The sequence below is a fragment of the Mustela putorius genome, unplaced genomic scaffold, assembly GCF_011764305.1.
Source record: "Mustela putorius furo isolate JIRA1106 unplaced genomic scaffold, ASM1176430v1.1 tig00003942_pilon_pilon_pilon, whole genome shotgun sequence".
In the NCBI taxonomy this organism is placed as follows: Eukaryota; Metazoa; Chordata; class Mammalia; order Carnivora; family Mustelidae; genus Mustela; species Mustela putorius.
Window position 1 is genome coordinate 18,571,649 of NW_025422087.1, and position 15,766 is coordinate 18,587,414.

General features: G+C 39.8%; 1 protein-coding gene across 1 annotated transcript in view; it reads left to right on the forward strand.

Moving 5' to 3' along the window:
• The window catches only part of PAPPA2 (pappalysin 2), a 288,850-nt gene that overhangs the window by 227,771 nt on the left and 45,313 nt on the right, over nt 1-15,766 (forward strand). The window contains exons 17-19 of the mRNA XM_013061142.2: nt 6,796-6,964; nt 8,360-8,495; nt 10,647-10,756. Of these exons, the coding sequence (XP_012916596.1) occupies nt 6,796-6,964; nt 8,360-8,495; nt 10,647-10,756 (415 nt within the window). The remainder of the gene's footprint in view (nt 1-6,795; nt 6,965-8,359; nt 8,496-10,646; nt 10,757-15,766) is intronic.

Here is a 15,766-nt window from a genome sequence, read left to right on the forward strand (position 1 = left end):
TAAACCATTTTTCTTCATTAATGATTTTAAAAGGCTCAGAGGACACTCTTTAACACTAAACTTAGAAGAGGGAGAGCTGTGGCATCCCTCGAGATTGAAGTCTTGCCATTGCTATAGGCTTTAGTCCCCTTCAAGGGTCCTTTGTGGAAACCAAATTTCCTGGAGCTAAGAGGAATCCAGGACACTGAATTCTTGCCACAATCGCAGTCTCTTATGGCCAGAACCTGACCCTGGCTCTCAAGTGCTAGGCTTTATAACATGGGATCTTAAGGTTAGTGCCATCAACAGGGATTCACAGGCATTGACATGGCACCAGTGACCCAAAGCTTGCTATTGGGCCTTGAGGAACTGACCAATCAAATGGGTTGTGATCAGTCTGAGGGTAGAACTTGAAGTGGATCATCTGTTAAGAGTGCCATGTATAAGCTGTGAGAGTTGTATGGAGAGATGGCCATAGGAGGCCATCCCCATACAAGGGAGAAAAAACTGGGAAGGCGAGTCCATGAAGTTGAGGAGGCAACTTCTATAGAAAGGGACTCCTATAGAAAAAAAAGGCCATTTCCTAGGGAATCAGGTCTGCTTCCCAACCTCCTCTCATTCCTGCCTGTAGTGTCTCCTGTGGAATTCATAGGTATCAGTGGGAGCTGTGCTGCTTTCCTTTCTGTCTTCCAGCATTCTCCTTCTCTCTGTTTCACTGATATTGCTGGTGGTTTGCATCACAGGGCCTGTCCTATTGTTTAGCTACCACCTACAATGGGCAACTCACTCTTCCCTGTGCAAGTTTGATATATCTACCTTCACCACTGAGGTTATTAAACTGGCAAGGAAATATATGAAATTGGCATTCTTGAATGGTTCTTCATGCTGGGCAAGAAAAGGGAGGGCTATTTCCATGTTGAAGAGTTCCAGCCAATTCAGAGAAAAATACTACATGAAGTCAAAATATTATAGTTTTGGCCAAGCAAGGGTTTTCCTTTATAACCATGCTGACATGCAAGGTTTTACAGCCTTGCCTCTCCCCTGGTGTCAGTGGTATTGCCTGCTCTCACCAGCTGGAGGATGTCAGTTCAGTAGAGGTAGGGGAAGGATTTCATCTGTGGGATGTAGTAGAAAGAAGAGAGTCCCTGGGAGGATATAAACTCTGTAATGTGAAAGAAGAGTAGAATATTCAGCCTATAAGAGGGACAAAAAAGAGTTTAGTTATAATCAAAAGAACTACAAACCTTTCATTGAAAATAGATTTGGGAAGATATTTTTAAGTGGCATCTTCCTTTAGGGAAAGAAGGCATATTCTTAATAGTACATATTGTGTGATTTTATTTATATAAGTTTCAAGAACAGGCAAACATAATCTATGCTGATGAAAGTCAGAATAGTGTATATTGCAAGGCTGTGGGAAGGTTTAACTGTAAGAAACACCAGGGAAATTCTGGAGCACTGGAAATGCTCTATATCTTGATCTGCATGATTACCCAGGTGTATTTACATGTAAAAATTATTTGAGCTGTATACTAAGATTTGTGTAATATTCTATATGTAATTTGTTATTCAATACAGAAATTTAAAATGAATCATCTTCTTGTTTTTTGCCAGACTTATAAATATGGTATCAGGATAAAGGACATCTGGGATATTGAATAGGATAGAGATGCTATTAATATTCAAAGTGGGCTGTAGAGAATGAAAAGAACAGTTAAATTGGACACAGTGGAAGGACCACAGGCTTTGGCAGCTACTCACCTAGGCCCTGGTCCTAATATACTTTTTACTGTGGATCTTTGAGCTAGCTTCAAATTTCTCTCATGCCCAGTTCCCTTCTATACATGGTTAATAATATATTTACCTTAACTGCCATTTGGAGGATTCAGTGAAATAATATAGATAGATATTTTGCCAAACATCTAAAATATAACTCAAAAATAGTATTTATTATTAACAGATCATAGATATATGTTCATAAACCATGATGCTTAAGAATTCTAGTCATAAAATCAAACTTCTACTGTGAAATATTCCTGGGAATAAAAGTATGAATCTCAATAACTGTTTAACATCGTACTAAAGGGTAAAAAGCTGAAAGCTTTTCCTCTAAGATTAGGAACATGACAAAGATGCCCACTCTTGCTGCTTTTATTCAACATAGTATTGGAAGTCTTAGCCACAGCAATTAGGCAAGAAAAAGAAATAAAAAACTTCCAAATTGGATAGAAGTAACACTGTCACAATCAGCAGATGATATGATACTATATAGATAAAACCCTAAAGATTTCACAAAAAAAATCATTAGAACTAATAAAGGAATTCAGCAAAATTGCATTTAATAGTTCAGTGAAGAACTAATAAGTGAAATCAATAAAATTATTTCTATATACTAATAACAAACTACTACAGAAATTAAGAAAACAACCCCATGTAAAATTGCATCAAAAGGAATAAAATGCCTAGGAATAATTTTAACCAAGAAGGTAAAACACCTGTATACTGAAACTCAAAGATATTGATGAAAGGAATTGAAGAAGACAAAAATAAATGGAAAGACATTCCATACTCTTGGACTGGAGAATGAATATTGTTAAAGTATCCATACTGCCCAAAGCAATCTACAGATTCACTGCAATCCCTATTAAAATCCCAATGGTGTTTTTCACAGAACTAGAAGAAACAGTTCTAAAATATGTATGGGGTCAAAAGACTCTGAATAGCTGAAGAAATCTTGAGAAAGAAGAATAAAGCTGGAAGTGTCACACTCCCTGATTTCAACCTGTACTACAAAGCTATGGTAAAAAAAAAAAAAATATGGCATTGTTATAGAAACAGACATTTCTATCAGTGAAACAGAATAAAGATCCCAGCAATAAACCCACAAATATATATATATTTTTCATTGAAATATATATATATATATATTTCAATTAATTTACAACAAAGGAGCCAAGAATATTCGGGGGGAAGGGACAATAAATGGTGTTGGGAAAAACTGGTCAGCCACATGTGAAACAGTGAAACTAGACCACTGTCTTACATCCTACACAAAAATTGACACCCAGTGGATCAAAGATGTGACTCTAAGGCCTGAAACCATTAAACTCTTAGAAGAAAACAGAGATAAATTCTTCAGCATTGCTCTTGGCTTTGGATTTTTGGGTTTGATTCCAAAATCAAAGGCCACAAAAATAAACAATTGGGACTATATGAAACTAAAAAACTTCACAGCAAAGGAAACCATCAAGAAAATGAAATGGCAGCCTACTGAATAGGAGATAATGCTTGCAAATCATATAACCAATAAGGGGTTAATATCCAAAATATATAAAGAACTCATACAACTCAATAGCAAAAAAGCCAAATAACCCCATTAAACAATGGGCAGAGGATTTAAATAGACATTTTTCCAAAGAAGAGATACAGATGGCCAACAGACACGTGAGAAGATGTTCAAAGTCACTAATTGTCAGGTAAATGCAAATCCAAACCACAGGGAGATATTCTTTCAAACCTGTTAGAATGGCTCTTAACCAAAAGAGAAGAAATAATAGTGTTGAAGAGGATATGGAGAAAAAGGAACCTTTGTATATATTTGTGGATGTAAATTAGTGTCGCCACCATGGGAAACAGTATGGAAGATCCTCAAATAACAAAGAATAGAACTACAGTATGATCCAGTTACTCCATTTTTTATCAAAAAAATAAAAATAAAAACATTAATATGAAGGATATATGCACCCCTATGTTAATTGCACCATTATTTACAATAGCCAAGATATGGAAACAACCAAGTTTCTATCAGTGGATGAATGGATAAAGAAAATGTAGTGTATATACTTATTCCATAGCGGAATACTACTCAGCCATTAAAAAGAAGGAAATTTTGCCATTTGTGACAACATGGATAGATCTTAAGGATATTAAGTTAAGAGAAATAAGTCAGGGAAAGACAAATGCCATATATTTTACTTACATGTGGAATTAAAAAAGCCAAAACAAATGAACAAATAAAACTCATGGATACAGAGAACAAATAGATTGTTATCAGAGGGGAAGGGAGTTGGTAATAGATGAAATGGGTGAAGGAGGTCAAAAGCGTGCTGTAAATAGTAACGAGTTATTGTGGTGATCACTTTGTATGTATATAAATATCAAATTTTCATGTTGCATATCTGAAACTAATGTTATATAATAATTTTGCCCTGGTAAAAACGAACACTCCTTCATTATTTCTAAGTGGAGACTGTTCAAATTATGTTAAACTATTAAAATTTATTTAAATTAGTTGATACTTTGAAAGATATTATTTATTTGAGAGAGAGAGTGCACAAGCAGGGGGAGCAGGAAAGGGAGAAGTACATTCCCCCCTGAACAGGGAGCCTGACACGGGGCTTGATCGCAGGACTCTGAGATTGTGACCTGAGCTGAAGGCAGATGCTTAACTGACTGAGCCACCCAGGTGCCCCTATTTAAATTATTTGAAATCAAGCACAGTCTATGCTGTAGGACCTAGGGCAAATTATTTTACATTTCTGAGTATGTTTCTTTTAGGAATAATAATACTATTTCATGAGGACTATTCTGATCATTCAGTCTGTTACCATGTGTAATGTGCTATGCAATATGCCTAACACACTGTGAATTTTGGTTTGATTATTCTATTTGAAAGATACTTAACTAATGCCAGATGTAAGCCAGATATTATTTAGGGATTATTATGAGGAATTAAAAACAGGAATTAAGAACAAGAATAAGGCACAATCCTTGCCTTCAGCAAGTTTCCACCTTACTGGGAAAGAGAGACATGTGCACATTTATAAAATGATGTGATAAATATTTTACTCAGTGTAACATTGGAATACCAGAGAAGTACACAGGAGGCATTGTATAATGATGTTACAGTCATGAAAAGTTGTGGGCATATTGAAATTTTAAAAGAGCATCATGGCCCTGGAAAATAATAATTCAGGGCCACCATATGGTGGAGTCCATGGCCAAGGAATTATTTCTGTTTTAGAATCACAAGCTGGTAACCAGGATTGCTCTGAATCAGAAGTGGATGCTTTAAAACAGAAACATGGAAAGCTCCTTCAAATTGGCAGTGAATCAGAAGGGGAATGGAATGGAATTCACAGTACCAAGACCTAATTCTGTTGACGTCTTTCTACCTCGAAGCAGCTTCTCTGGTTGGAGGCCATGTTCGTGCATGAGAAGGAAAAGCAGTTCTTTCAGGACAGTGTTGAGTCATGCCTACTTTGAGAATCTGACGAAAGCCATGAATGCTGTCCAAGGAAAAGATGGACTTGGAAACAAACAAAATGGCCGTAGTGATCTCTAGTGAGGTTCTTGCCCTTCTGAAGTTCAGGCTAAGAGTCTCTCTTTTAAAAGAAAATCTCGGGGTACCTGGGTGGCTCAGTGGGTCAAGCCTCTGCCTTCAGCTCAGGTCATGGTCTCAGGGTCCTGGGATCGAGCCCTGCATTGGGCTCTCTGCTCGGTGGGGAGCCTGCTTCCTCCTCTCTCTCTGCCTTCCTCTGCCTACTTGTGACCTCTCTCTGTCAAATAAATAAATAAAATCTTTAAAAGAAAATCTCTATGCTGCACCTTCTCCCCTCTCTGGAGAACTGAGGAATATTGGCAACTTCCTCAATTACATTGCCATATGAACACTGCTGATCCCCACATCACTTCTGAGCAGTCTCCCGAGTGTGTGATAACTTTTTCTTTCCTTCATCCCACCTAGCATTTCCCAGTGCACTGAGGTGTGAGGCTTCTCTGAGATGAAAGGCTTAAATAAAACCCAACTGTAAACAATCTAGACCCTGCACTGATATTTATCAAGCTCTGTTGAGAGTCAGATATCAAATATTATAGGTATCCCTTGTTTTATTGTGTTTCGCTTTATTGTGCTTTGAAGATATTGCAGGGGGTTTTTGTTGTTTTTTGTTTGTTTGTTTGTTTGTTTGTTGTTTTTTGTTTTTAACAAGCTGAAGGTCTGTGGCAACCCTACACTGAGAAAATCTATTGGTACCATCTTTTCAACAGCATTTACTCACCTCAAGTCTCTGTGTCATGTTTTGGTAATTCTCGCAATATCTCAGACTTTCTCGTTATTACTGTATTTGTTATGGTGATCTGTGATCAGTATTCTTTGATGTTATTATTGTAATTGTTTGGGGGCACCATGAACCATAACCATATGACAGCAAACTTAATCAATAAATGTTGTATGTGTTCTGACTGCTTCACGGACCAACTGTTGTTCTCCCACTTTCCTCCCTTTCCGTGGGCCAGAATATACCCTGAGAAAAAACAAAACTGGAATTAGTCTGTTTAATAACACTACAAAGTTCTCTAAGTGTTTGAGTAAAAGGAAGAGTCACGTGTCTCTCAGTTTAAATAAAAATCTAGATGTGATTAAGCTTTCATTGTTTTGCATACTTTCAGGCTATTGCACACTTAATAGACTACAGTATAGTACAAACATAAGTTTTATATGCACTGGAGGCCAAAAAATTCATTTGATTCTCATTATTGCGAGATCTCCCATCATGGTGGTCTGGAATGGAACCTGCCATGTCTCCAAGGTATGCCGATACCATAGGATAGCTGTTGCTATCACTGCTAAGTGTACACTACAATTTTTACATCCATGACTTAGAAGTTAGACTGGTGAGAGAGGACATCTGGTTAACCAGAACCAACTGCTCCTACCTATTTGCTAATCCTTATGCCATATCACTGAGAACCCAGTCTTCTCCCATGACCTCCTTGTGGGAGTCTAATGGGCTATTTTGTTTCATGTCTCATCAGCAATTTCCTGAAGATACAGTGCCTGGAGGGTGGAATCTGGGAGCAAGGCAGCTGCGTCCCAGTGGTGTGTGAGCCCCCTTCTCCTGTCTTTGAAGGCATGTATGAATGTACCAACGGCTTTGAGCTCAACAGCCAGTGCATGCTCAACTGTAACCAAGAAAGTGGAAGGGTAAGATGACTTGAACTTGGTTTTGGATCAGACTGTGCTCTAATCTTGATGACCAATCCAAGAATGTTGACTAGAAATGATCAGAGCGAATCCCAATAAGCAGGGGCTTACTAAGTTGGGATTCTATGCAGCTGTGTTGATATTATTCAATAGAAAATTCGGAAGATAACCCCATTTTTGGAATAGTTTAGAACTTCCTCTTGGATAAAAGGAAAAGGAAAAACCTGATGGGTTGGGTTCCTGGGTAAATTCCAAAAAATGACGGGCTTTTTATTTGGCAGTGTGATTATCTCCCATGGATGGCCACTGACCTAACCTGGCTCTGAAAGCTGATGTATTTTTCAATAGAACAGAGTCCTGAACTGAAACACAAATTTCTCAGCAAAGGCTAAGCTGAAAACACTATTTGACTACCATTCTCCCTAGTATTTTGGCATGAGAGGTCTCAAATGAAAACCACAGTCTTATCATGGTTATGTGATTAAAATCAATTTTAGTTTTGACTCTTTTCAAGCACCACACACACACACATGAGACAGGAAGTTAAGCCGACTTCCTACGCAGAGATCAATGACCTTGACTACTCTCCTGGCACATGTCTGTCTCAGTGTCCAGCACTCCAAGGTAAGCACTGCTGGACAGATGTGAAAAGAACATGCCATGAAATGAGACTCCTGAGAAATCAAACACATCCGTTTGCACTGATTGTTTAAGGCCTCAAGGAGTTGGCCCCAGATGAAGGGAGAGTTATCTACAGTTTCTAAAATCTTGCTTTCTTGGGTTTTGTGAGTTAACACTGTTTTCTCTGTGAACTGTGTACAGTATCCTTTGTGATTATTGGGGATGTGGAGCCAAGAGTCACACAAACCAGCACACATATGGAGAAAGGGAATAAAATTTTGGTGAGATCAAAAGCAACTATGATGTGTCTATTTAAGCAGAAAGTAAAAATACCTTTGGGAAAATTATGAATTGGTTCCACCGGATCATACCCCCTTGAAAAAAAAAATCTGACATTTGCTACAAGCAGCGTTTGTGTGCTTGTATGGATGAATCCATGCAAAACAACACCATCTGTGAAAAAAATTCCAAAAATATCTCCAAATATGTGGGCTACAGTTAACAGTTCACAGAATCCGTATATCCAACACATTGTTAATAAATTTCATTAAAGACAAAATTGTTCATGATTTCTACACATCCAAACATCAAAAGATTGTCTTGACTTTTTTTTTTTTTTCGGTCAATAACAACATAGTTTATTATTTCAAAAGTATCTTTTAGTCCAGGTTCTAAGAGTTGGAGAACACTACCATGTCATCAGACCACTTTTTTCCCCTGCTCTAAATGAAGTTAACAAAACAAGCACGGACGTGTTTACCTTTGATATTCTAGCGTCCCATCCTCTGCACTAAGGAGGGACTGTGGACTGAGGAGTTCAAGTTGTGTGAGAACCTGCAAGGGGAATGCCCACCACCCACCTCGGAGCTGAATTTTGTGGAGTACAAGTGTGAACAGGGATACGGAATTGGTAAGTTTGGGAAGAGGTTGTAAATTCTGCTTTCAAATAATCCTTTTATTAGGCCTGGCTGGAGTTTGAGTCCAAGCCATTGTTCTCCCTGAGGAGTAGATGGAAGTGCAAGTTGACTTTTAGGTGGTTCAGTAAAAAAATAAAATTTATGTCAAACTCCTTCTTTTTACCCTTCCACATGCCGGTGACATTGGTGTGGCTACTGAGCTCTTTGTGGAATGTCTGGTCATGTTCCCCACTCGCTGCAGGCAGGAGGTGGAGTTATTTGTGGCAGGAGTTGAGTTTAGTCCAAGAGGAAGGGTGGGAATGTGTAGCCAAGCACCATGCATGTGCTGGGCCCCTTCTCTGGTCTTCCGGCAGTTGTTACTGGAGCAGACAGTTCCTCAAAGGGATGATTTGAGATTGCATTTGTTTAGGTTGCTCTTCAACCGTTCTTTCCCTACAGGGGACCAGGCTCCAGAACCTACAAGCAAATTCTTAATCAAGTAATGGCAACTAAGGGTCTCTGTGGTCGGAGCTGATTTATAGTGATGTTAATTCAATTTGGCCCTGGCTGGACCTAAGCATCACAGAAAAGAGATGCTGTTTATGGAAAACTTTGTAAGATTAACCCTGAGTTCTGAACTGCATAAGCAAGGAATAATATTTTTTTAAGATTTTATTTATTTATTTATTTTAGAGAGCAAGAGAGAGAGAGAGAGGACACACATAAGCGGAGGGAGGGGAGGCAGAGAATCTCAGGGAGACACTGTACCAAGCATGGAGCCCAACATGGGGCTTGATCTCATGACTCTGAGCCAAAAATCAAGAGTTGGATGCTCAGCTGGCTGAGATACCCAGGCTTCCCAAGTCAGGAGTAATTTCAAGCCATTCTAAGTGTATAATGCCAGTGGGCGTAATTTGAGTGAATAAGAAAGTTCGTTAGTTTCAGAGATGGTTCTCTACCATCTTTAGGTTGTTCTTTGCCCCCAAGATATCTCACAACCAGGCATGGAGTAGTGGGGTGCTGGGACAGGGCCTCTTGAGTGGTGTTTCATGAGCAAAGTCTCATCTCCCCACTCTCTAATTTCTGCATTAAAATGTCACACACTCACATATATAAAGCTCTTAGGAGTCATGTAGCATTTTGAATTATTTTACAAGTTTGCAAAAAAAACATAGAGGTAGATTCAGTGAGAGCCAAAGAGAAGCTTGGAAATGAACAAATCTGTAGATGAGGAAACAGAGAACCTTGGGAGTATGTCATCTTTGGATAGAGTTTTAGAAGATACTTGAGCCCCACATACAAAGGAGCAGAGCAAGATTTTCCTTCAGGAGGCTAACACATGACCAAAGTCTGCTTCTAATTTCCTGTTGCTTCCTCTTTTAATCACATAGGTTTCTTGGCTGCCGGCATAATGATCTTCAGTGGAACAATAGACATTATAAATCTGCCTTCATAATGTCTGGGCCATTTTTTTTTTCTCCAGCCGGTAAATTCCTTAGGTAGTAACTGCTATGATTATAAGTCTTCCAGAGATCATATAAGCAGGAATCATATTGAATGTACTTAAAAGGCATCAGTCAGTCAGCTTAGTCTTTGGCTGGCCAGTCCTAGAGTAGGGTCTTGGAGGTCTGCAGGACCAGGAGTTAAACTTTTTTTTTTTTTTAAAGATTTTTTATTTATTTATTTGACAGAGAGAGATCACAAGTAGGCAGAGAGGCAGGCAGAGAGAGAGGAAGGGAAGCAGGCTCCCTGCTGAGCAGAGAGCCCGATGCGGGGCTCGATCCCAGGACCCTGAGATCATGAACCGAGCTGAAGGCAGCGGCTAAACCCACTGAGCTACCCAGGCAGGAGTTAAACTTTTAATGGCTGGATCATGCAGGGATTCAGAGTATCTAGAGGAGGGGCCATACTGCATCAGAAAGAGGAGTGGGCATTGTTTCAAGGGAAGGTAAGTTGGGGTAGTGGATCTTTAGCAACGAGTGTAGAATTATCCTTACAGGTGCATAGTACATGAATATGAGCCCTGCCTATAACCATGATAATGTGGTGACCCAAAATGTAGACGGTAATTGCTCTTTAAAAAAGTCAAAGTTATTTTATTGCAGGATGAAAAAGACAGAGATCTAAGAAGTTCAAGTCTCTGCTGTAAATTTCTGTTCTTTCAGGTGCAGTGTGTTCCCCGACGTGCGTAATTCCCCCTAGTGATCCTGTAATTCTGCCTGAGAACATCACTGCTGACACTCTGGAGCACTGGATGGTACCTGTCAAAGTCCAGGTGAGGAAAGGGACATTTTTTATGTGTCAAGGATGTAAGACTACTGGGAAATCCTCAACTGACAGTATATTCCCTGGAGTAATTTCCGAGGCTTTCAAAGCATCCTTAAAGCAAACAACCACATGGATCATTCCTAGAGGGAAGAATTAAATATCAGGAAGAGAAAAGAGGAAACTTGATTTTTTAAAAATGGCCCCTACCCAAAGGACACTTAAAAAGATAATCTAGAAAGAAGAGTTAGAGCCATAAAGAATGGTAATTCAGGAAGAAAATGGAAAAAGAAGATTACTACTAATGAAAAATAGGACAGGAGAACTTAGAAGAACACAAAGAAATGAAGGAAGTTGACAGAAGGATGGAGAGGGAAAGATAATTTGGAAAAGATGAAGATGAAACTGAAAACAGGGAAAGAATGACCAAAGAGAGTAAGAGAGAGCTGCCTTTCCTGCCTACTCTTTCTGAACCCTGAGATCTTCTCCCTGGGCGCCCTGGAGATCAGTCAGTTGTGGGCAGGACCCACTACCTTGACAGCCTCTTCTCTGGGCTACCCTTTGGTTTGTATTCTCCATTGAAACCCTGAGGATTCCCCTCCCTGCTTTCTCCCCTGGGCCCAGGAGAGGGGCACCTGCCCTCCTGTCTCCTCAGGGCCACTTCCAAACCATTTTCCCTGTCTCCTCTCTGGAGTTCCCCACATTTGAATCTAATGCCAATAGAGCAAACATCATCTTTTGACATCTTCTAACTCCTGGGTTTCTTCCCCCCATTTATTTCTTAAACACTTTGACTCCTGGGTCATGTTGTATTAGCTGATACTCCTATAGGATTCACTGATTTCAATCTCCATACCCCTGACACTTCCAAAACCTGGGTTCTCAGTTCCGTGGCCTCCTCTCCTCCAATGATCACGCTTACCTTTCTGACTTCATCCCTTATAGGGTTTCTTTGGCCCACTCTGATCTTCACACAATGGTTTCATGGCTGATTCTCAGAAAGCCATGCACATTCTCACCACAGTACGTTTACTCTGTGGTTCCCTCTGCTTAGAATGCTCTTCTCCCAGGCTTCCTCATGTCTGGCTCCTTGGCTTTCTTCAGAATTTTACTCAAATGCCAGGGACCCTGTTTGACGATTTATCCAAAATGTTAACTCCCCTAAAACCTTTGTCCCCCTGTCCCTTTTTTATTTTTTTTCTCCTGAGGACTTACCATTACCAGGCATGCTATATATTTTCCTTATTTATCTTATTCCATACCCCTTTCTGCTGCTAGAATTAAAAGCCCATGGAGGGAATATTGTCTGTTCCATTCGCTACTATGTCCCCTGATGCTATAACTGTTCCTAGTAGGCAGAAAGTGCTTAATGAGTATTTGAGAATAAATACATGAAAATGAGGAAGAGAAGGCTGTACAAGATCTGGATGGAGAAGATCATGTGCTAAATTAGTTATTTCTCCTTAGAGTGGGGCGAGTTGGGATAACACAGAGCCTGGGAGCTCAGTTGCTTTATTAGACTCTCTAACAAAGAAAATCCTTGGAAGACTGTTCTTATAGGGTCACCTAGAGATGTTCGACATTTGGAAACCATCCTCAGATTGCTTCTTTTTTCTCACAGGCTAATTGTGCTGTGTTAGCAGGGATTTGTGTCAAAGCAGGAGGATCAGAAAAAACTACTCCAAGTGCGATTCAGGAGAGGGGCCTGGGGAGTAGCGCACCCTATTAATTCAGTCCGTTGTTCATTGAACAAACAGTTGTTAGGGCTTACTGTGTGCCCTGGAACGGGGCTAAGTGCTGGGGATATGGAGATGAGAAAATGATAGTCCTTCTAGTTATGAGACTTACAATCTGGCCATGAAAACATTTATAAGAGTGCAACACGGGAAGTGGTTTGGTTGTGGTAGAAGTGCTGTGGGAACACCCAGGAGGAAGCAACCAATTCTTCTGCTCAGGAGCTTCAAGAAGAATCCAAGGACCAGGAGGCTTTTCCTCTGGGTCATAAACTATGATCATGAGGAATGTTCTAGAGGGTTAGGAATGGTAAGAAGTTCTCTGTGGCTGAAACCACGGGTATGTGTGGTGGTAAGGGAGAGGAAAGATGGGTACTGGCAGGATGAGACAGGGAGAGGCAGGTGGGTGAGATCCTACAGAGCAGGCCATGCCCCTCCCAGGACAAAGAACCGAAGGAGGACACTGAGCAGGGTAGAGCAAACCAGGAGCCTGAGGGCAGGGTGAAGACTGGATTGGGGTGGGAAGGAGAGAGCCAGCGAAACACCTTGCCTGGTTCTCCCACCCCTGGCGTTTTTAGACTTTACGTCCCACTTCTAGTTGGAATTACAGCACCCGGAGGAAGAGTCCTGGAAGAGCCCTTGCCTCCTGTTTCATGGAGTGCCAGATGGTCTAGACCTTCTCCTTCAGCCCCTTAAATTCTTCTTCCCCTAGGAAAAGACTTCTCTTTCTCCATTAGAAGCCGAAGGGGGAAAGGCTTAGGATATTTCAGACCCTTTTCTTCCTCTTGAGACATAAACTGCTTAAGGAACTCTTCTCCATCCATTTCCCTGTAAAGGCATCCAGTGAGAGCAGTTAGTGCGGTTTGGGGAGGCCAGAGTGCAGGCCTTCCAGTGATTGGGGGTCTCCCATTTCTGTTTTCTAAGTGGCGCATTCAAAGAAGAGAAGTTTGGTTGTCTCCATGAAGATAGCAGGGGTACCAATACCGGAGGCGTTGACTGTTTCCAAACTAGAAAACGATATTTTCTATTTTTTGAAAGCCTCCTTTTCTTAACTGTCCTTCAGGGGAGTCATTATTATTTATTTGCCCCTATTCCATAGCTGTTTCTTTACAATTATATTTCTAGTGACTTTTCCAGTACTGGGAACCTCATTGGTGTCTTATAAAAATTAATTGAGCAAGCAAAGAAATTGTTGCACCGTTTTCTACTTTCAAAGTGAATGTCTGCTTCCTAGACAAACTGGGCCATTTCAGCAGCTCTGCACGACTATGTAATCACATCCTTGTCACTTTCAAGTTGCCCACCCCAGAGAGAAAATGCAGAGTACCTTTTTCTCCTTAAGCCAAACATTAAGTGTTATTGTCTGTATCATTGCATGTGTCATGACCCTGGTCTAGTCAGTAAATCCAGGTTTTGAAACAGGTTATTCAGGCATGATTTTGAGGCTGATAGCATCACAGAAATGTTGTAGACCTTAGAATCAAAAATGTATTTTTAAAAAACCTGAGTTTTAACTCATAATCTCTGTTATTCATCAGGTGGATAATTTTAGGCAATTTTAGTGTTCTGTGCCTCCATTCCTTTGTCTGTAGGATAGACATAATAGCTATTTCATAAGGTTAGCATGAGTATCAGATGAGAAACATGGATAGAAATTAACTCTGTCCTTGATGAGGAACACTGTTTCTTGATTAGGTGCCATTCTTCCTAGAGACAGGATGATTTCCCTCACGTCTATCTGCTCTGCCCATCATCAATGATACTGACCTTCTTTGTGATTTGGGGATACAGATATCCTGATCCTAATTTGCATAATTTTAGAGGAACTCTCACTTTATTGGAGTTTTTGAGACTTGTGTCCTATTCTGTGTGAAAACAAAGGGAAGTAATTAGCTCCTTCTTCTAACATGGAGGAAGTAATGTAAGAACTCACAAAATGAGCCTCATCCTTACTTTGCAAGAGTAATTTGTCCTGAGAAAACATCCAAAGGTCAGAATTTTAAAAGTTAAATACATAATTGATAACATAACCCAAATCAAGATTCTTTATGCCCAAAGAAAACCCAGTGTTAATTCAGTGGTTAACATGAATTATCATAGAACGTCCAAAGACGCTGTCATCTGTGACTCTCTCAACAATTCCACAGATATAATGAAATAAAGGAGCCTTGTTTCCCCCCACCAAAAAAAAAAAAAGCTCACATGGGATGCTTTGTTTTTAGGAAATTAAAATTTTATCATAACAGAAAATAAGAGAAAGGAATCAGTGGAAGCAACAGGAATTGCGATGAGGTTACTCTTGTGTTCCCAGGTCCTCAGAGATAAGATTATACACGAGCCATATATGATTTCATGATGTCTGCTATTCCATGGCATCCAGTAGCTCCTGAGCAGCGGGAAATCTAAACTTGTCCTCATAAATAAGAGAAAATGCCTTATAAGCCAAAGCAGTTGTGTTAAATGAAACTCTTCATTAAAATCCTTGTAACTTACATTGATTTATCTTGGGGTTTGTTCTGTATTGCGCTTGATCTTAAATTTTGGTGTCCTTAAGAATCACTTGGGCAGTTTGTAAGAGAGACAGAGCTGGGTTCCACCTTTCAGAGAGACTGGCGATGCCACAAAGCACACCCAGCATTCCACTGTAATGCTTTGAAAGACACTGCTATTACCAAATAAAATGCTGGCAACAGTAATATTTTAAATACAAGCACGTCTGTTTGGAGCCTGACTCCTTTGTTCTGTAAATGGTGATCTCCTTATTTCGTGCGAATCCCTATCTCCAATACTTCAAATACCTTTATATCTGGCAAGACTACAGAGCAAATGAATTCAGTTGCATCATTTTCTCTAGTCTGCTTCCAATGACTTCATTCTTTGTAATAAAAACGGTATCTTACAGTTGGATAACATTTTATTGTTTTCAAAGTTGTATATATAAAATATATATTTTTATGTATTTCATTTAATTTCATTTTATTTCATAATTTCATTTTAATCTTATCACAAACCAATACACTAGGAAAGCAGGATTTAATTATCCTCGTTTTGACCAATAAAGTTGACGTTGGATGATCTGTTCAAGCTTGACGCTGGAAGTGGAGAAAGAAGTGCAATCAACTTCTCTGATCCCAAGTCCAATGTCATCTCCCCTGAATCACCCTATTTGCCATAGTTGTTTCTTTCCCCTGCAGTGTACTTGGATTAGCTTGCTCATCAAATAGAAAAGAAGACACTCCTCTCAATTATAAGAATCCCCTCATTCCTACACTTCTCTTATTTCCTTT